General features: G+C 46.5%; 1 protein-coding gene across 1 annotated transcript in view; it reads left to right on the top strand.

Annotated features, from left to right (window-relative positions):
- The window catches only part of NDE1 (nudE neurodevelopment protein 1), a 189754-nt gene that overhangs the window by 85832 nt on the left and 82781 nt on the right, over window positions 1-21141 (top strand). The window contains exons 5-7 of the mRNA XM_086941441.1: window positions 16060-16196; window positions 16778-16957; window positions 17146-17237. Coding sequence (XP_086797567.1) covers window positions 16060-16196; window positions 16778-16957; window positions 17146-17237 — 409 coding nt within the window. The remainder of the gene's footprint in view (window positions 1-16059; window positions 16197-16777; window positions 16958-17145; window positions 17238-21141) is intronic.

Genomic DNA, 21141 nt, shown 5'->3' with positions numbered 1-21141 from the left:
TCGCTTTTTTCATTTGGAATAACTCCATAGTATTCCCCACCACTTCTTTTGAATGAAGTGGATGTACACTGTAATGTTCATAGATTTCTTCACTTCTGGACATGTCCACTTTTTCAGTTTGTCCACTTGACGTTTCAGTATCTTCTGCTAAAAGTATTTCTTCTTCTCCCATATACACATTTTTATAGTACTCATTGTTTTTATCAGATACAAAGCAGCCTTTTGCACTTTACTAACATTCACTAATTTCTGCCAGATTTTCTTACTCTTAGTAGGCACGCCATTAACTAGAATAACTAGTGGTTCATTTTCTACACACTCTACACCAAGAGTTTCAACATTTTACTTTAAATTTAGAGGTAAATATACAACTCTTCCTTATAATCCTCTCTGTAAATCTGTAGGAGGCAATTTACCTGTTTTAGTAGGCTCCATACGAACAATAGCCTGAAATGGGTGCACACATTAAATGAGAATAGACCGGTATTTAAATCTATCAGTTCTGGAGGAACAGTTACCAACTCTAGATTATTATGGACAGCTCTAGCGGGCATTTTATTCTCATCTAATTTATTATAACCCTATTTACAAATATGCTGATCAGAACCCAAATCAAAACCATTCTCTATCAACAAATAAGTTGCAAAATCCTTCCACTTAACATTATTTTCTCTTTCGCTTTTTTTTAAAACAGATCAACAGTCCTAGTCTGATTTATTTATTTTTTATAGTGAGTTTGCGGACAACAAATACAAGAATAATTTGGCCTTTCACCTGAAATCACCTTAAGCTTTGTAATTTGTTTCTCAAAATATTTTTTAGTAGAATGTTGCAAATTCTCCAACATTTTCTTCTATTAATGTCTCAGTTTCTGCACTCTCTTGTTCAGGGCCAAAGTAACAAAACTCAATTTCATCACAAACCTTCTTCACATCTGATACCCACACAAAAGAGCACTATTCAACTCATTTAATTTTAGTGCTGGACTTTTTGCATAATACAATCTTCTGACTAACTTCCGCATTTGAGAATGATGTACTGCTAACATCCTGAAATGATGAAAAACACTTTGACATACTTTTCTAGATAGACAAGCCAGAGAATGACCTTGCAAACCGGTATTTTTTCTCACTCTGCAAGGGGCTAGTCCTTGCAACATCTTAATCTTTTGTTTAACACTTTTTTACTGTATTCTCGTAAGAAATTGCGTAAAATATCAATAGATTCTTCTTGTACCCTAGAAATACTACTGCAATCCCAAGTTTACACTGGGGCTTTAGGAAGTCTGCCTAGAACTTCATCAGCTAACACTTCTGCATTTCTGGGAACCATTTTCTCTTTATCAATTGGACAACCAGTTCTAACCTCATATTTATTTATTTGTTAAGCTCATAGGGCGCACAGCTACCCAAGAAGGGTTTCCCGGCGCCAAGATGGGGCATTCAGTGGAGCAGGAACTTCCGTAGATGTTACTGATCAAACAACTAGGTTTTGAGTTTTTTTCGGAAACGCGTATAGTTAGCTTCTTTACGGATGGAGGTAGGAAGAGTATTCCAAATGGAGGGGCCTAGATAGAACGACCTCCCACCCATTCTTGAGAGTTTAAACCTGGGCACACAGAAGTTTGCCGAGGTTTGAGATCGTAAATGACGAGCAAGTACATAAGGGCGCACAAGTACTTGAAGATATTTGGGAGCAGTACCAGCTTTTATCCTAAACATATAGCTCAGGGCTTTGAATTTAATGCGATTCTCCACCCTGAGCCAATGTAGGTCACGTAGGTAACCAGAAATGTTGGAGGTCGTTGGGATCCTACAAAGCAGCCTGGCAGCAGAGTTCTGGATTAGCTGTAATCTACGTGCCACAGCTTTATTTGACCCAAGATAAAGAATGTTGCCGTAGTCAAGTCTTGATGTAATAAGATTCAAAAAAGGGGGTGGTGATGGACAGAGTGTCTGAATTAAGCAGACCACTCCTACCCAGTCCAAAGATCAGGGATTGATCCATCACCGTTTTTTAGCTCACTGCACCATCCCAGCTCAGAACCTGGCTACATGCAAATTAGTCTGTCCCCGCCCCAGTGCATCATGGGAACAGGGCAGACCAAACTACCAAGCCAATAATCTGAAGGACCTTTCCCAGTTGCTTGTGTTCAGTGTCTAGGGTAACATGGGCTTCCTCTACCTCCGTCAGCTTCCTCTCGGACATATCAATGCGTTCCGCCTGTTTGTCCAGCCGCTCAGCCATGCGGTCCATCTGGTATGTAAGTGCGTCTATCTTAGTCCCCAAGGAAGTGATGCCCCCTTTCAGGCTCTTCTCCATTGCCACCAGGAGGCCGCGGATATCGTGTTGCGTAGTCTCCTTCGTCTGTACCTGACTGCAGGCTCCGTCCTCAACGGGAGTGTCTGTACTTTTGGACCAGGTCGGGCCAAAAGAGTTTGGACTGGTTTCTGTCAGCTCGCCCCATAGCAGCAGCTCAGAGTGACCTCAGGGCTAGGCAGCAGAAGGAAGGTCGCACAAAGAAGCCCTCCCCGGGCTGGTGATATCAGCGCCACCCAGTCGCCTCCTCCGGATGGGCACCCCGCAAAGCCAGACCTCACTGCGGGGTAACCGGAAAGAGGAGCAACGGTCTCAGTGCACCACGATCAACCCAGTGATCCCAGAACAGCGCAGACCCCGCTGTGATCCAAAAGGGTGTTTACCACAGTTCCGCAAGAGATACCAAAATCAGAGCTGCCAGTACTAGCCGGGAGTAGCCAACTCACAAATACGGTATTCCAAAATGCAGTTCCACCACAGTCCGCACCCCAGCACCAGTATCCTCAAGGTCTCTCCAAAGAGGCTCAGTGTAGTCCTAGGCGCACTTTCCCCTGCGCTCCACAAGAAGTGCTGTTCCGCATATAAACTGCTCCGGGCAATGGCTCACCCCGCAGCGCGTGCGGGGGGAGAGACAGCCGCACCTCCAGACAATATGCAGGCCTCGGGAGCAGAGTCCTCACCTCAGGCCTTCCTTGCCAGGCGCGCTCCCGGGCCTGTCGTCTTCCGGCTGCACCACCTCCAAGCCCACAGGCCCCTCCTCAGAGCTCTCCACTGCAGGGCTTCCGCTTCGGACTCCACTTATAGATGACGGCGAGGGCCTGGGAACCCCCCTGCCGAGGCGAATCGCTGAATCAATCAATCAATTAATCGCCGCTCCCGTCTTCAGCAGACCACTAATCTCTCCTCCCCGCAGGCCGGGTCTCACTATCCCGGTGAGCCGCGGACGGACCCGTGCCTCCACACCCTTCGCAGGCCCAGCGATTACCAGCCAGGAATCGGCCTCACAATGTCCCCGCAGAAGCCAGGCCACGCAGTGGCTCACCCACTGACCTCAGCCTAGGAGGCGATCTCCTCCGCACCAGGTCTCGGTCCGCAGTCGGGACCCGCGGCTCCGTTGCGTGTCTCTCTCCCCTCAGAGGGAATCACCGCGGCCTCCGCAGCTCCTGTGCCCCCGCCCAGTACTCGCCGCCAGCCTCAGGTAGGCCCCTTATTCACCGGAAATTCGGGTCAATGGGTTCCACTACGATTCCGTTAGGCATCCCACCATGCCAGGGATGTAAATATAGGCGCTTCAAGCAGGATAATGTCCGAATTGTGCAGCGAGATCGGGGAGCTCCAGGCTCAAGCGGCCATCATGGTCGCGAGCTAGCTAGCTAGCTCCGCCCCCCATCAAGAAACATTTGCTAATCTGACAGAGGTAAGAAGACTACACACATTCCATATATTTTAGAACTGCACTTTAGTGTGCAAGCCTGACTCATTTTGCTAACACATAAGCAATGAGTGGTTTCTAATTCTACCAAAACCTGAGAACAGGATAGCTTTTTAAGCAGTTATGTCTTCAGAAACTTGAAGTACCCAAATGCTTCTGTCACAATGGTTCCCAAATGCACACAGACTCAGTGTGATTTTAGAGAATCAACATCCCTTGCACTTTACCCGCAAATATTTTCTAGTCTGGAAGAGGTGAGATGACTGCACACATTCCACATATTTTAGAATTGCATTTTAGTGTGGAAGCCTAGCTCATTTTGCATATACACAAGCAATGAGTGGTTTCTAGTTCTATCAACTTGAGAAGAGGATAGGTTTTTAAGCAGTTATGTCTTCAAAAACATGAAGTACCCAAATGCTTCTGTCACAATGGTTCCCAAATGCACACAGACTCAGTGTGATTTTTGAGAATCAACATCCCTTGCACTTTACCCGCAAATATTTTCTAGTCTGGAAGAGGTGAGATGACTGCACACATTCCACATATTTTAGAACTGCATTTTAGTGTGGAAGCCTAGCTCATTTTGCAAATACACAAGCAATGAGTGGTTTCTAATTCTATCAACTTGAGAAGAGGATAGGTTTTTAAGCAGTTATGTCTTCAAAAACATGAAGTACCCAAATGCTTCTCTCACAATGGTTCTCAAATAAACACAGACTCACAGTGTGATTCTAGACAAGCAACAGTATCCTTTGGACTTTACCAAAAACATTTACTAATCTGAAAGAGGTAAGATGACTGCACACATTCCATAAAATTTAGAACTCCACTTTAGTGTGCAAGCCTGACTCATTTTGCAAACACATAATCAATGACTGGTTTCTAATTCTACCAAAACTTGAGAACAGCATAGGTTTTTAAGCAGTTATATGTCTTCAAAAACATGAAGTATCCAAATGCTTCTGTCACAATAGTTCCCAAATGTACACAGACTCAGTGTGATTCCAGACAAGCAAGAGTACTGCCTGGACTTTACCAATAAATCATTGGTCTGAAAAATCTCTCTTCATTAAAGAAAGGCTCTGAACTCGAACTGTGTTTCCATTCACCCCAAAAAAAAATTCAAAAATGTGTTCTGTTAATTACTCTTTTCCACTTACTTTTAGCCTTCATTAAAAGGATTGGTTTATCTAGTGATCCAATTCTGTTTAAAACTAAAATGAATACTTTTCTTTTTACTTCAAAAGCCTTTTGAACAATGGATTCAATATGCTTCTTTTTATAAAATAGTGCTCTATTATAAAGATTTTTTTACAGATTTCTTTATACTGATTTTGCCTTCTTTTACCATACATCAAATCTTTTGACTGTAAATTTACTTTTTTTTTCCTTTCCTGTTACTCATTTTATTTTTTCTGGTTGAATTCTACTCCGTAGTTTGCACACTCTGCACACTTTTTCTAGGCTTTGAAAGTTTTTTTAATGAATTCCTTAGTTGTCTTACCGGAAGATTTTTTCTTTTTACCCACATGATGTTGGTCATCCAATACTTGTGTTTTTTTCAAATAATTGTCCTTTAGCCGTCTTTTTCTCTTTTTTGATTTTTTCAGGCATGATAACTTTATTTTAACCTCATAGCTGCTAGTAAACATCCCTCCCCAGTGCTGCGCTGTCCATTGGAACTAGTGCTGAATGGACGTCCAATGGTCGTGCGCAGCACTGGGGAGGTAGTGCTGCCGTCGGCCAACGCACCGAGGCAGCACTTAAGGGGTTAATGATGATGAACAATATCCGTAAAAAATAAACATAAATAAATGTATTTTAATAAATGTATAAAGTATACTTTTCTATTACTATACAAACACATTCTACATAAAAATCATTTAATCACTTTATTTTCTGATCACTAATTGAAATTGTAATTCAAGGTGTATACATAACTATATAGGAATGCAAGTGGAGTAACCGGGTGTTTGCAGTAGTGTATGGATACTGACTTTAGGAATTATAGGCCTGAAACACAAGTGTGTAGGTGGTTAGATAACTACATGCATAGTGCATAGGAGTTTGAAGCAGTCCATATCCTTAGGCCTGGTTTGCTGCATGAGTACATGAATACTGACTGAAAGATTAGAGTAGTATAAGGAGAGACACTTGGTGAATGTATTATTCGTTGAGTTTTACTTCAGTGAATGGATTAGTACATGGTGCTTGAGGGGCACTATAGGATTGCAACAGCAGTGAGAGGGTTTTGCAGCAGCGTATGGATACTGACTGGGGAATTGTAGGCCTGAAACACAAGTGTAAAGGTGGTTAGAGCACTACAGGCATAGTGCATAGGAGTTTGAAGCACTTCATGCCTTAAAGCCTGGTTCACTGCATGAGTACATGGATACTGACTGGATGATTACAGTACTATGAGGAGAGACACTGGATGAATTCATAAATGTTTGAGTTTTACTTCAGTGAATACATTAGTACATAGAGCTGAAAAGTTCCTCTATAGAACTGCAAGAGCTGTGACAGGATGTTTGCTGCATTGTATGGATTTTGACTGGGGAATTGTAGGCCTGAAACACAAGTGTGTAGGTGGTTAGAAGACTACATGAGTAGTGCATAAGAGTTTGAAAGAGTCCATGTGCTAAGGCCCTGAATTGCTGCATGAGTACTTGAATACTGACTGAATGATTAGAGTAATACAAAGACACATGAAGTTACCAAAGGCTTCTCTCTCTCAATGGTTTCCCAATGCACACAGACTCACGGTGTGATTCTAGACAATCAACACTATTCACTAGTCCTGAAGAGGTAAGTTTACTGCACACATTCCACATATTTTACTACTGCACTTTAGTGTGGAAGCCTGACTCATTTTGCAAATACCTAAGCAATGACTGGTTTCTAATTCTACTAAAAGTTGAGAACAGGATAGGTTTATAAGCAGTTATATGTCTTCAAAAACATGTAGTACCAAAATGCTTCTGTCACAAAATTTCCCAGATGCACACAGACTCTGTGTGATTTTAGACAATCAACAGTATCCCTTGCACTTTACCAAAAAACATTTACTAATCTGAAAGAGGTAAGATGACTTCACACATTCCATATATTTTAAAACTGCACTTTAGTGTGCAAGCCTGACTCATTTTGCAAACACATAAGCAATGACTGGTTTCTAATTCTACCCAAATTTGAGAACAGCATAGGTTTTTAAGCAGGTATATGTCTTCAAAAACATGAAATATCCAAATGCTTCTGTCACAATAGTTCCCAAATGCACACACTCAGTGTGATTATAGACAAGCAAGATTACTCCCTAGACTTTACCAGGAAAAACACATTAATCTTATTATAAACAAAGACACCACATACAACCCCTCACAAATTAATAACTCTTCTTTCAAATTGATTTGTAGATTAAGAAGTATGTCAGTCACACACCAGATTTTCTTATTCAGAATCTCTGTACTGCACTGCTCTTATCAAAACCAAAAAATGCAAAGTTTCCCTCTCATTCTGCACACATATACGTGTAAATATCAAAACACATTGCTTCCCACATTAATCCAAAAGCTAACACACATTCTATTGGTTACACGTTTCAACCTTTTCCAATTGACATAAGTTTGAACTCTACCCCCAATCTGCTTACTGCCTTTTACCATAGTAACAGTTCATGGAACACTCAACTGAGGTCACAGGTCACAAGTTCAGCACACAATGTTGCTAATCCAAACAGCAAGTGTGATGGACTTTTCAAAATATCACCATATCCTATGTAAGGTTAATTTCAAACAGTTTTTGTTAACCAATAAGAAACATGCTTTTAAAAAACAGCAAAATACACCCTACTTTTCAGTCTAGAATGTTCTCAAACAGCGAATCATTTCTTTTCCTAAACTGCATTTTATCCACCCTTTTAGAAAAATCTTAGTTTTCAAACTGCCATTTCCTTTACAGAGACCATATGAGTGCATCCAGACCTCCTTTCAAGATGCTTAGATTGTGGATTGTGGGACACAGCTATATTTTCTGGAGCCAAATGTATACAGAAAACAGAGGCATTGACAAAGACCTAGCTTTGCCAAATGTAGGCATTACATTGATTGGACAGAGAGGATTAAAGTGGCACCAATTAATACCATTGGTTAAATCCTTTTTGCATCTCCAACACCTTGACCTCATAATTGTGCACTGTGGTGGCAATGACCTAGGCACCTTGACTGGAAATGCTTATGAAGGACACCTTTGGAGAATTGATGGCACTTTTCCCCCAAACTGCCTTTGTCTATTCTAAAAATATGCCACAGGCAGAAGTGAAACTGGTCCAATCAATTTTGTCCACAGATTGAGGAAGCTAGGAAACATGTCAATAAAGCTGTTTCTGCTTTTCTCCGAGATTATAGGATGGGGTATATTTACCACAACAATCTGCGTTTCAATATGGATGGCATCTATAGGAGAGATGGTGTACATTTTACAGATGAGGGTTACAGAGTCTTCCTCATCAACTTTAGACTCTGCATAGGTACTTACTTATAGGTACTAAAACCTCTCAATAAACACAACAGCTCTTTTTAGAGCCACCCAAGATCTAAACACATAAGCTTGATGTGTATCTGAAAAGTATTACTTTTTTTTTTTTTTTGCTTGGAGTCGTGCACCCAACGCGAAAGGAATCATTCACCCAACACCCTGGAGTCGCGCACCCTACACGTTAGGAGTCGGTCACCCAATGCGTGCACATCAGGGGGCCACGATGAGCGCCACGCTGGGTGCGCGACTCCTAATTTTTTCGTAAAAAAAAAAATAGCATCTATCACTATTTTCTATTCTCCCTGGGGACCCCATCCCCCTGGGCCTATATCCAACGTTGGGGATTGTGGGGGGGAGCCCCAGTGACCCCACGGTCCCAGCCGGCTCCTTCGGGAGCCGGCATTGCTTTTTCCACACGGGGAGCTGCTAACATGTGGAAAAGCAATATGGTTTGCATTTTGAAAGAGCAGGTTTCCCTGCTCTCTCTTTCAAAATCCAAACCAAGTTTGCTATGCCTTAGCAAACAGCAGTGTCCCTGGGGTGGGCACCCGGGACACTGCAGGAGCCGGCCCTGAGAAGTGGCGGTCTCCAGGGCCCTCGACTTATCCAGGTGGGGGGCCCCCTCACACAACATACAAAATCCTGGGGGGGTGATGGTCCCTGGGGCATGGGGGGTTGTTTGAGCCCCCCCCCCCAACAATTTTTTACAAAGCCCCAGGGGTGTAGCGGTCCCTGGGGCTGGGGCGGACTTTGAGCCCCCCACCTACGTATTTTGCTGGGGGGTGGCGATTGAGTCCCCACCAACTATTTATTTTCTAGCTCCGGGGGTGGGGGCCCCTTTTGGCCCCCCATAAAACATAATATTTTTGCTCACGCTTCATTTTATTTCTTTTTTTATGGCAGGATCCACGCACCCTGCTATTTTGCCCCCCTAAGCAGGTCTAGAGGGTCAGGGTATTTCTACCCTGCCCCCTTTATACGTTTTCCACACTTATTCCACTGATTTCTTCAGCCTCACTTCTACCGAGGCACAAAATGGCTGCCAACAATTCCTGGTTTAGATTGTTTACAGACAGTTCACAGCCAATTAGCATGCAGCTCGGGATCGTAAGGGTGCGCGCAGGATGCGCGGATACACTGTGGCCATAGATATATATGTGATTTCAATTTCAATTTTCTCGGGAACTACTGAACGGACTTGCTACATTTAACCAAAAGGCACGACTCTGAAACAAGGTCTACCTTTCTGCCAAATTTGGTGCAATTCCGTTCAGCAGTTCGGCCTGTAGCTGTGATTAAAAGTCCCTATGGAAAATTACATTGGGAAAACACATTTTGGGACCCCCTTTTTTCTCTGCCCCCGCTTGCCGAGTCACCCAGAGACTTTCAGGATAGGAGCGGACCGTAGCGCCCCACCAGTTATGAAAATATTGTGGAGATTCGTCAACCGGCGCCAAAGCTATTCAAAATAGAATGTTGCGGATTTCCTATGGAAAATAGGTCCTATCTAGAACTACCTACTGGCGACCACCACCCTTTCAGGCATAGAGTGACGCAAAAAAGGAGAGAACTCTGGGTAGTTTTCAAGTTTAGGTGGAAAGCAGCTCCTCTTAGAGCACTCTCAAAACCAGCGACACTCTTGATCTGCTCACCTCAAATGTCTGTTTTTCTATCAGTCTTTAAGCGTAGGATTAGCACACACCGAGATAGAAAATGACAGTCTTTTGCCATTTCTACAGCAAAATCTTTAAGCATAGGACTAGCACAGTGCTGACCTTGCCGAGCTGTAAAATGACAATATATATATATATATATATATATATATATATATATATATATATATTTTTTTTTTTTATATATATCTCCAAAACAAAGAGTTGCCTGTTGAAGAAGGGCCCAACAGCAGGTAAATAATAGCTAGAACATCCAGTTTCCAGTCCTGCGGCAGCGTCAAACTACGAGGCCGCTCAGGGAGCAGGAGCTAATATTGGAGGTGAAAAGGTGCTGTGTGAAGGCTTAGTGTTGCAGCGCGAACCACTTGGTATTAATTGGACGTTAATCTACTGTGAGACGGCAGGGCGACCCACTTGGGTAATACTCTTTAACCACGAAGACCACAATGATCTGAGAGGAGCTATGCCCACAAGGGCGGTGACTGAAAACTTAAATGTGGTGTTTGGAAAACTACTGTTGCCTTTCACTTGAGTAAACCAGAAGCCCATGATGAAGTGCTCACGCACTAAACGCGTCGGGCTGGTTATTTGCATGCAAGGCAGCACTTTGATATTCTGTCACGACAATCTCCAATAAAGTTGTTCTAACTATTACTTACATGCTGTTGGGCCCTTCTTCAACAGGCAACTCTTTTCAAAGGCATTCACTGGCCCCCGTGCCCTTTGTACCTTTTACAAGAGTCTGACATATGGCCAGAGAGGTGCCAATTTGGGGTACAAGGTACAGTTTTAGGAAACAACACAGGCCCTGGGAACTGGATGTGCCCTGGGTCCCTGCCAAAGAGCATCAGTAGTCAGGCAAGAGGGGGGGGGGTACTGCTACAGAAACCCAGCTTCCTATAGAAATTAGCTAGCCAACAACTTCAATGTTATTATATAGTACATTTAACTGAAAATTAATTTTGTGAAATATTCATTTCACTTAAAAACCAGCAGTGCAATAATTATATTGTGTTCGGTATCTAACTGGCACAATAAACTGTACCTTTGGATGGTCTTCTTTGAAAATAGATGTGCTGCGGCATTATCTGAAAGCTTTCACACGCTGGGCCTCGCTTACTCTACGTATCCATGGAGATGTTTACCTCTCGTGTACAGATAAAGTATATTGTCGGAGCAATATAATATGCCTGAATAATCATACATGAAAATAAATAAAACTATTTCTGATAGACTACTAGCTGCAGATTCCTTAACGTAGAATTATCCCCAGGCGTGAGACTGGATCCGTAAAACATTTTCTTTACCACAGCATCTCTGCTCGCCCGGGTGCGATACCACGTGACACTGCCCTGGCGTCCGCGGGCGTGACGCCAGCAAGGTAACATAAGCCTCACCCCGGCGCGCCAATGTCAGTTTTTTCTCTTTTCCGCATGCAACGCGGATCCGGATCGGTTCTTGACCTGTTTTCTGGCCTCTTTTTCACGTTTTGATTAGTGGAACAGTGTGCAAATGCCTTCGGGCTTCAAGTCGTGTACGCCAGATGTCGGCGACGGATCCTCACCCAATATGTACGTGGTGTCTGGGCGAGCAACGTGACTCTACGGAATGCGAAGCTTGTCAGCACCTTAAACCGAAGTCCCGGCGGGAGCACCAGATAAAATTGCTTTTGGCCCGCTTGTCCTGGTCTATGTCATCCCAGCGTCCGTCCCCTACCTTGGAGGCCAGGAACCGCCGATTCCGTCTGCGGCATCGCCCCAGGCCATGGCCCCAAGGGCTTTGCTCACCAGTTGGTAGGTCCTTTGTCTCCGAGGTCTTGTCCTCGTTCGGCAGAGGGCGATGGCTCCCCTCGGGACGTGTACCCCTGCCAGTCGCCACCCTACCCACCTTTTCCCGGCATCGAGGCAACTAGGGCCCAAATGACAGCCTGCGTTGCAGGCTTCTTTGGCCCCTCGTCCACCTCCTGAGATGGGGTTTTTTCCTGAGTCCCTCTCGGTCCTCTCCGTGGGCGGCTGCCCTGAGTGAGGTCTAGCCGGCGCCTTTTCAGCGCTGTTCCTTAGCCCTAGGGAGCACGTGGTGGAGGAGGTTTACTCTGCGCCGGTTGGCGTTGAGCCGGTGCCTGTGGCAGATTCCACGGCGCTGGGTCCGTGATTAGTCTTCTGAGGAGGTTTCCTCTTCTCCGGAGGTTTGTCATCTGCTGGATTCTTCCTCTCCGGTGACAGGGCGCCGCATTGTTGCCTTTTCACCGGCATCTTCCAGGGAGGGCTCCTCGCCGTCCCCGCGGCCTAAGCCCTCGGGCCCTCCTTTCCGTAGTCGGTGGTTGGATCCTCCACCGGCTTCTCCACCCTCCCCGGGGCCCCTCGGGTTCCCCACTCCTCCGTGGATCTCCCACCATTCTGGGGCTGGCCGCTTTCCCCTGTAGCTGGACTTGGGGATGGGCGGCTCAGTTTGCAGCCGTCGCCCAAGGAGGAATTGCTTTCTCCCCTGCAACGCCCTACGAAGGCTAGTGTTGCCTTCGTCCGGGCTATTTCCACGGCCGCTGGCATTTTGCGGATGGGTGAACCGGTCACCCTGTTCCTACTGACAACCTCTTGGAAGTTCTCCACCAGTGCTCCTGTGGACGAGAGCTGTTCCTTCCTTTTGAAGCGTCGCTCCACAACTCTCTTCTGGGTGCTTGGGGGCGTCCTTCCACGGTGATCCGGTGCCTCAACCGCTCCTGCATCGCCACCGTCCTGCTCGGCACGACCCAGTTTGCCCTTCCTTCCACCCTTCTACTCCAGGCTCTCTGCTGCGGACTGCCTTTCCCTATTTGCCTGTGGTGGTGTTTCGTCAGTCTCCGGAGGCCTGGTGGTTGGATTCATAGGGGCGTAACGTCTTAAGCTTCTTCCATTGCTGCCTTGCGGGCGCTCAACACTGTGTGTGTTGGCTAGGGCTACTTCCAGCCTGTGGGACTCTGTGGAGTCCCTTCTTTCTCATGTCTCCCATAAGGGTGCCCGTGCTGATCTGAGGCATCATGTGTTGAATGTTAGGGAGTTGGCCGTGTTTATTCTCCGTGAGGCCTTGGATGTTGCCAATGCTCTCGGCCGTGCCATGGCCAGTTCTGTAGCTCTCCGTCGCCATGTTTGGCTGCGGTATGCGGTTTTTCCTGAGAACATTAGCTAGCGTCTGGTTGACTTGCCCTTTGATGGGGTCCTTTTGTTTAACTCTCATGCAGACTCCACCATTCAGCGCCTCCTTGCGGGGCTCTGTCCTCCTCCCCCTCTGTAACCTGTCTTGTTGATCCTCCGTGGCTTGATTGATAGGAGGTGTTAAACCACCTGCTCCTGGGTTCTGGTGTTTTGAGTGACCCATTTCAATGCTTGTGTGGTTTGATGTGCCTTCGGGGTCCCTTGGTTGGACCCTCTCTGCTGTTGGTTCAGCCATTTTTGGGAAATGTACTCTTTGGCTGATTGCTAAGCCGTCTGTGGTTCCTACCGCAGGTCTTATGTTCTTGACCTCTGATGCGGGATTTTTTTCCCTAAGAGTGGTTCCCATGTTTTCTTTGTGACGTGTCCTACCCTAAGTGGGGTACTTGTAGCTATTGTATAGCTCTCTCCTCTGCTGGGTGGGGGTGGGAGAGGGGGTTTGTGGACTTCCCTTGTGGGCTCCGCCCCTTTCGTGGCATCGTTTTATACCGCTGACACGGTTCTTGTTCTTGTCTAGGTGTGTCTTGCACTGCCAAGGGGTCTTTCTTTTAGTATCTGCTGCATCGCTGGACCAGCTTTGGCACGCCGTTTGTGGCGTTGGGGTGGGGTACACCCCTTTTTGTCCGGTGTTTGGACCTGGTCCTCTGGTGCACATGAAGAAAACTGGAGCAACATTCCACTCCAACCGGACGTACAGCTTACTCCGTTATAGATTCACCAAAGTACTTTGTCTGGTGTTCCAGGGGGAGATAGGATTTCCTAGTATTTTCCTAGGTTCTGGTGGAGGGTTTTGGTCCATCCTACGTATTTCTCCTTCTCTTCTGACTGGTTCCACTTCTTTCGTGGGTCAGGTTTAGGTCCGGAACGATCTCCCTTTTGGGGTTCTTCTGGATTTCCATGGCCTTTGCCTTCGTCTTGCGCTCGGCTTGGTCTGAGTGCTCAGCTTCTTCGTACTTGACGGCTGAGGATGCCTTCTCTTCTGGTCTGCGTCCGAGGGCCTTGGGGTGGGCCCTTGTGCTTCTGCCTCTTGGTCTGCTGGAACCTTGCAAGGCTACGTCTGTCTTCTCACCCCTGCCTTTCTCATCAGTGGGGCCATTCTTGCCTTGTCTGCTGCCATAGGGCTATGGCCGGTTCTGCTCTCCCTTTCACTGTGTGTAGGTGTTTTCCTGTGATGGGCTTACTTCCACTTCTACCTCTTCTTCTTGGAGTTTGGGGTGATTCTTTTCTTCCTCTGTACTTATCTGCCATTGTTCGTCCCTCTGGGGCTCTCTGGTGGATGTTCTTGGTAACTTGGCTGGGCGTGGAGTTGTCCTGGCCTCCCCTCGACCTTGCTTCCTTCTGTTTGGTGGGGGGGGCTGAGCGCCTTTCTTGTCCCCTTTACCTGTCCCCTGCTGGGGCCTGTGTTGCTTCCTGCTGGGAGGTTTTCTTGCTGGCCCTGGGCTAGGGTATCCATTCTATGTTAAGGAATCTGCGGCTAGTAGTCTCGATCAGATATACGAGTTACTTACCTTCGGTAACAATGTATCTGGTAGAGACGATTCTAGCCGCAGATTCCTTCAGACCAGCCCTTCCTCCCCGTTCTGAGAGGACCTCCATCTTGGTGTTTTGCACTCCCCTGCCTCCAGGTGGGTTTGTCTTCCATGAGTGCCTCTCTCTCTCTCTCTCTCTCTCTCTCTCTCTCTCTCTCTCTCTCACTTCCTTCTTAGTGGGATGTTTCGTTTTGTTTGTTGATTCACTGCTTGCTTGATGATGTCCTGGGCCCTTTGGTGTCCCTGCACCCTGGTCTTCTAGTATGGGGCCTGTTCGTGCTCTTCTTGGTTTTCATTGCTTGAACTTTCTGACTCCTCTGCAGTCCTCGGAGTTGGGGTCTCTTGGCTGTACCTCGGCCCTTAGCTTCCTACAGGTGTTGCCCTCTCCTTGTTGGTGCTGTCTTGGGGTACTTTGTTGTTAATCTTTTGTTCTGTCCTTGTTGTCCTTCACTGTTTCTGGTCTTTGCTTGCAGGCCTCTTCGTCTGCAGTGACACTTTTCACATGCTTTATGCCACAGGTGGGCTGTCGTAATTTTTTGCAGGGTTGCTTAGCAATAGCTGTGCTCTGCTCTTCCCTTCTATTGCTTTTGGGCCACGGTGCCTGGCACTCTTCTGATTGGTGCTGTTCCTTACTATGTGCTTTTTCATTTCTGATTTTTTTCGCACACTGTTCCTAACTTCTCACAGTTTTGTAGTGATGGCTCGCACGCCCGGGTGGGGCTTCTGTGACCTTGCTGACGTCATGCCCGCGGATGGCGTCAGGGCGGAGTCCCGTGGTACCGCCTCCGGCGCGCAGAGATGCTGTGTCAAAGACATTTTTTCCAGATCCAGTCTCACGCCTGGGGATAATTCTACGTTAAGGAATCTGCGGCTAGAATCGTCCATACCAGATACATAGTTACCGAAGGTAAGTAACTCGTACATTAACCTGCTCGTCCCCCTTACATACGCTTCACTATGAATGTGTGTAAGCACAAACACACTACAATGGATATATTTGAATATTGATATGCATAAATGTTTTTGCGCCACTGTATTAAGTGAGGAGTTTTCAAGTTGGCCATTGTTGAGCATGAGTAGCTCATCCTGTGCTTGTTTTCACTTTGTGTTTTGATGTTTTTCATACCACATTCCCAATTAGAATAACCAAACTCAAGTATCCGAATGCGGAGTTAAATACCATGACTGAATAAGATAATCATAGTCTGTAGGCTGTCTCTCGAGAGCAGTGTAAACTGATTATTTTGCAGTGGCGTGTTTACATTGGTAGTACCTATGGCCAGATATTTTTCATGTGTAAATACTGAAATTTCATTTTCGTAAGAATGATTGCAGCATCTTGAAGGTAGCAAAATTAATTTATGGTGCATTTCTTTATGCAGAGCAACAATAATGTCGTTGGAAGATTTTGAGCAGCGCTTAAACCAAGCAATAGAAAGGAATGCCTTCCTGGAGAGTGAGTTGGACGAGAAGGAAAACCTCCTGGAGTCTGTGCAACGCCTGAAAGATGAAGCCAGGGGTGAGGAAATACAATGCATATTTTAAATTGAGAAACGGTTTTATATCCGTTTCAGTACAAACATCGATGACAATTCCGATGCTTGTTCATGTTTCATTCACTTCAAACCTACTCACAGAAAAACAGAGCGATTAACGCAATGGTGGGTTTGTAGTGGGGATTAAAGAAGAATGTAGAGAGGGTAGGTGAGAGCTTGGCACAGCATCAATGGTGGGGATATGTTGAATTCAGGCTTACTGCCAGATTCAGGAAGTGAGGTTAGTGGCATAGCTTCAGATGCTAAATTAGGTTGGTCGGAGTCGCTATACGTCAGAGGTGGTCTAGCATACAGGTGGTTACCCTCAAAGACTGCATAGCTCTGTGTAGAAGCTGTAGGTCATTTGTTTCATCCTTCCTATCTCAATACATTGTGTATGTTTTAGTTTTATAAGGGATGTGCTTTACTACAGCATGTGGATAGTCTGATAGCTTAAGTTTTATATAAACCTCGGTTTTACATTTCTTAGTTTTAATGTTACTTTGAATGTTTTATCCGAATTTGGCTGAACAATAGCTTACTGACCCCTCTCTCTCTGTTTTAGATTTGAAACAAGAGCTTGCTGTGCAGCACAAACAGGAGAAACCAAAGACATGCGTTGGGGTCCCATCAGAGGTGGAAAAAACGGACACAGCAATTCAAGCAAGTGTGTCTGTGCCTTCAACACCTTTGATGCATAGGGGATATGGTGCTACTTTGGGCACCCCACTCTCTTGTAAAAGAAGTAAGTAAAGCTGTGGCTTAGAAGGGTTTGCAAAGTGCTGTTTCCTCCTATATCTAAGCTTTAGGCTGACCCAAGCATTCACTTTAAACATTTCTGTGATTATTAGTTTCTTTAAACAATAGATGGGAAAATTGTGGAACCTAATGTCTTTGTGACTTTTAATTTGTTCTTTTATCCTTTTAATTTAGGTTTTGAAGACAGCTTTTCGGGCACACCTCTCACACCAGCTGGACGAATATCTGCGCTGAATATTGTTGGAGACCTTCTAAGAAAAGTGGGGGTAAGTTGTGTACGGGAAAGCATTAATGCTGATTTGGGTTTGACTATGCTTCTGACAGTGAGTACGTATAGTATGTCCCGGGTAATAACACATTGGTTTTAGAAAGGGAAGTTTCAAAGCAATATGCTTCAAGTTACTTTTGCTTTAACAACACGGGTCTGAACAAAGTCCACTTGATGACCCAAAAAAGCGTCCATACTTCGAGACAATACATGCTTCTGGAAGGCAGTTTATGCACCTTTTTTAGACCCTAGAGATTTACCATCAATAGAGCTAACTATTGGCGAGGACCAATTTGTGTTCCATTTTTCATCTATGTATTATGATAAAGACTAGGTGGTATCACCGGCTGTGTCCAGAAAACCCCTGGTGTTCGAATTATCCAGTCTCTACCCAATAGATGTCCACTGTACATTGGACGAAGTTATCTGTGCTATAAATGCGAGTGCGGGTGGTAAAGCTCCAGGTCCGAACGGAGTCCCTGTGGACCTATACAAGTCAAATGTACCCCTTGGGGCCCACTACTAACCCTAGTATTGACAGCATGTTGTAATCATGGTTCTCTTCCAGGGGATCCTCATCAATAGTCATAAGCATTAGAATATTCCCGCCCATGCGCGGGACCCCGGAAACACTATATTATATGTGCCCCACATATATATATATATATATATATATATATATATATATATATATATATATATATAATAGCAGCCAAATCACATTAGAGCTGAAATATGCTGTGAAGAATTTCCACCATACATGTATAATAAACATGAGAAACAACACCAAAGATTGTTTAGAAATTGTTTTAATGCTCAGAAAGCAGTAGAAATTCTCATAACTCACTGGAAGCATAGGAAGCTCCCAGGCTGCATTGCAAACAGTCTAAAAAGACTGAAAAGCTAACCTGTAGCTGAATAGCAATATACTGACACCGTGCCTTTTAAGGCACTCATGACCCCCTGTATCCCATCATGCGCCAGGGGTGACAGTTAGGTCAGTTGTTCTTTCCGGCTCCTTCAGAGAAGGACCCTGGTTACACAGCTCCACTATTTTTCTGGTTTTTGACAGAAAAATACTTCATTTTTGACAACTTTTACTCTTACTTCGACATTTAACATCTAGTCAAGTAAGATACTGCTTGTTTCAGTCAGTTTAGTGAACATTTTCTTCTGAGAATGCCTTCACTCTTTGATAAATGTCCTTCTTGTGGCAACAAGAAGGCAAAATCAGACAACCACAACGTCTGTATCCTATGTCTGCCTGAAGATCATGATCCAGGCACCTGTCCACATTGTGAGCACCTGTCGGGAAGAACTCTCAAAGACAGGGAGAGGATTCGAATTTATGGCCTGGCTCACAGGGCTTCAAGAGGAAGATTACCAGTGAAGAAGGACTCCAAGAAGGCTCATACATCTTCAAGAAAGAAGTCTTCATACCCTTCAACTTCAGCGTCGGGCTCGGCGCTGAGAGAAGAACCACAGTTGGAGTTTTCCTCTTCAAAACTACCGTCGACGGCGGGCTCGCCGTTGAGGAGAAGACCAGGTACGTCGACGACGTCAAAAGATCCAGCTCCGTCGTCGAAATCCCCTCCGCCGACGTCAACCGGGTGACGATCGGCGTCGAGGAAGGCTACTCCGCCGCCGTCAACCGGGTGACGGTCGGCGTCGAGATCCATTACCCTTCCGCCGTCGTCAACCAGGGTACGACCGGCGTCGAGGGAGGTCACTTCGCCGTCGTCAACCAGGCGACGACCGGCGTCGAAGTGTGACCCCTCTGCCGTCGTCCAAGAAGCGGCGCTCGGCGTCGAGGACCAAGACCCCTCCGCCGTCGACAGTGGCTCGTCGATCGGCGTCGAGGACGCAGTCTCCGTCAGTGCAGCGTCGGCATCGAGGGTGCCCAATACCCCTCCGCCGTCGTCGCACAGGCACTCGACGTCGAGACGGAGATCTCCGTCGACGGCCGACCATCGCCGTTCGACGTCGAGGCAGAGAGCTCCGTCGACGACTGGACATCGTCGTTCGACGTCGAGAGAGAACCTTCCGTCGACGACAGGACATCGTCGTTCGACGTCGAGGCAGAGAGCTCCGTCGACGGGCGGTCATCGCCTCTCGACGTCGAGAGACTACAGATCCTCTCATGGACATTCGAGGTCGAGATCCTCGAAGGGTTCGACGGCGAGAAAAGAACGCTCGACGTCGAGGCATTCAAATGCAATCATGGTGACGGAATCTGCTTCTCATCATTCATCTTATCGGTCCTCTGGCTCCTCAACTGAACCTTCGAGGTCCAGAAGCCCTGTACACAGATCTCCTGAGCGTCGACCAGATCCGTCGGACGAGCGAATCAGGCTGTCACCTAGATGGTACAAATCTTTGGACCATTGGCGAGATGCTGGGGCTACCAACCGTATGCAGGAATATGCCAGCCCACACCACAGGTCTCCGCTTCAGGATCTGGTGGAGGAGATGGACAGGCGTAGCCCTCCCAAGCGCAAATCCCCTGTGAGACCACCCACCAAATCGCCCAGAAGATCCCGATCTCCTAGAAGGGAATCTCGAATGGAAGGTCGGATAAGGTCTCGCTCTCCTAGGGGCAGATCGCCCGTGAGATCACCAGCCAGATCTCCCAGAAGATCCGATCTCCTAGAAAGACAGAAGATCGGATCAGATCTCGCTCCCCTAGACGGGAGGAGCGTTCAAGAAGGTCACGGGAGCGGAGACTCAGTGCTCACCGTAGACGTCGACGTACTCCATCTACTTCTTCTACCTCTTCTACCAGATCGTCCAAGAGGGACTACTCCCCGACACTGACGGACAGTCCTGCGTCCAGGTCCTCCCCAGTGGATGACATTGGCACGTATCTGGATGTGCTACAAAGAGGATCGCTTAAACTGAACATCGAGATGTCTGTCCCTCAAGTAACGACAGTCATTTTTGAAACTTTACACAAGAAGGCCATCTCCAGACCTCTGCTGCCTTTAGTTCCGGGGATTATGGATCCTGTCAAGGAGGTTTTCCTAACCCCAGCAGCAATCAGAGCGGTACCAGCCCGCATTGAGAAGAAATACAAACCGGCGGCTTCTGACCTGGTGTTTGTAAAATCTGACCCTCCAGCAGACTCTGTGATTGTGGCAGCAGCGAGGAAGACACATGCGGTTGCTGGTTCCTCTTCAGTCCCTCCAGATAAGGACAGCAAAACACAAGACTCCTGGGGTCGAAAGGTTTGCAACTCAGCTGCTTCCACTCTTAAGGTCGCTAGTGCAGCTGCGCTTCTGGGTCGATATGACAGAGCCTTATGGGACTCGATGGAAAGATTCAAAGCCAAGCTGCCAAAAGAGGACCAGCAGGACTTTGAAGAAACTGTTACAGAGGGGTGTCTGGTGGCGAATCAGATAAGCACGGCTGTGGATGGGGCGGTGCTTTCGGCTCATTCCTATTCCCATGGAGTTTGTGCCAGAAGATCGGCCTGGTTGCGCCTTACAGGTCTGAAGCCCGATGCTCAGCATCGGATTCTAAATCTTCCCTTTTCGGGTTCCGCTCTCTTCGGAGAACATGCGGACGAAGAGATGACCCGAATGAAGACTGAGCTGGATACGGTGAAGGCGGTGGGCTTGGAGAAGAAAAAAGAATTCAAGCGCCGCTTCAAGACCAACAGGGGGAGAGGGGCTCAACAGAGGGTTCAAACCCCTCAGTGGTCCCAAAACAAAACTCAAGGGAAACCCCAGTTTCGAGGCAAGCCCAGCAGAGGTAGAGGAGGTCACCAACAGTCCTCCAACACCACAAGAGGAGGAAAGGCCTGAACAGAGGCTTCCTCTGGCGCCGTTCCCACTCCAGTGGGAGGAAGTGCTTCACAACACCTGGCAGAGTGGGTCAGCATCACAAAAGATCAGTGGGTGCTG

The sequence above is a fragment of the Lissotriton vulgaris genome, chromosome 10 (assembly GCF_964263255.1).
Source record: "Lissotriton vulgaris chromosome 10, aLisVul1.2, whole genome shotgun sequence".
NCBI classification, from domain to species: Eukaryota; Metazoa; Chordata; class Amphibia; order Caudata; family Salamandridae; genus Lissotriton; species Lissotriton vulgaris.
This window is presented reverse-complemented; position numbering and strand designations above follow the sequence as displayed.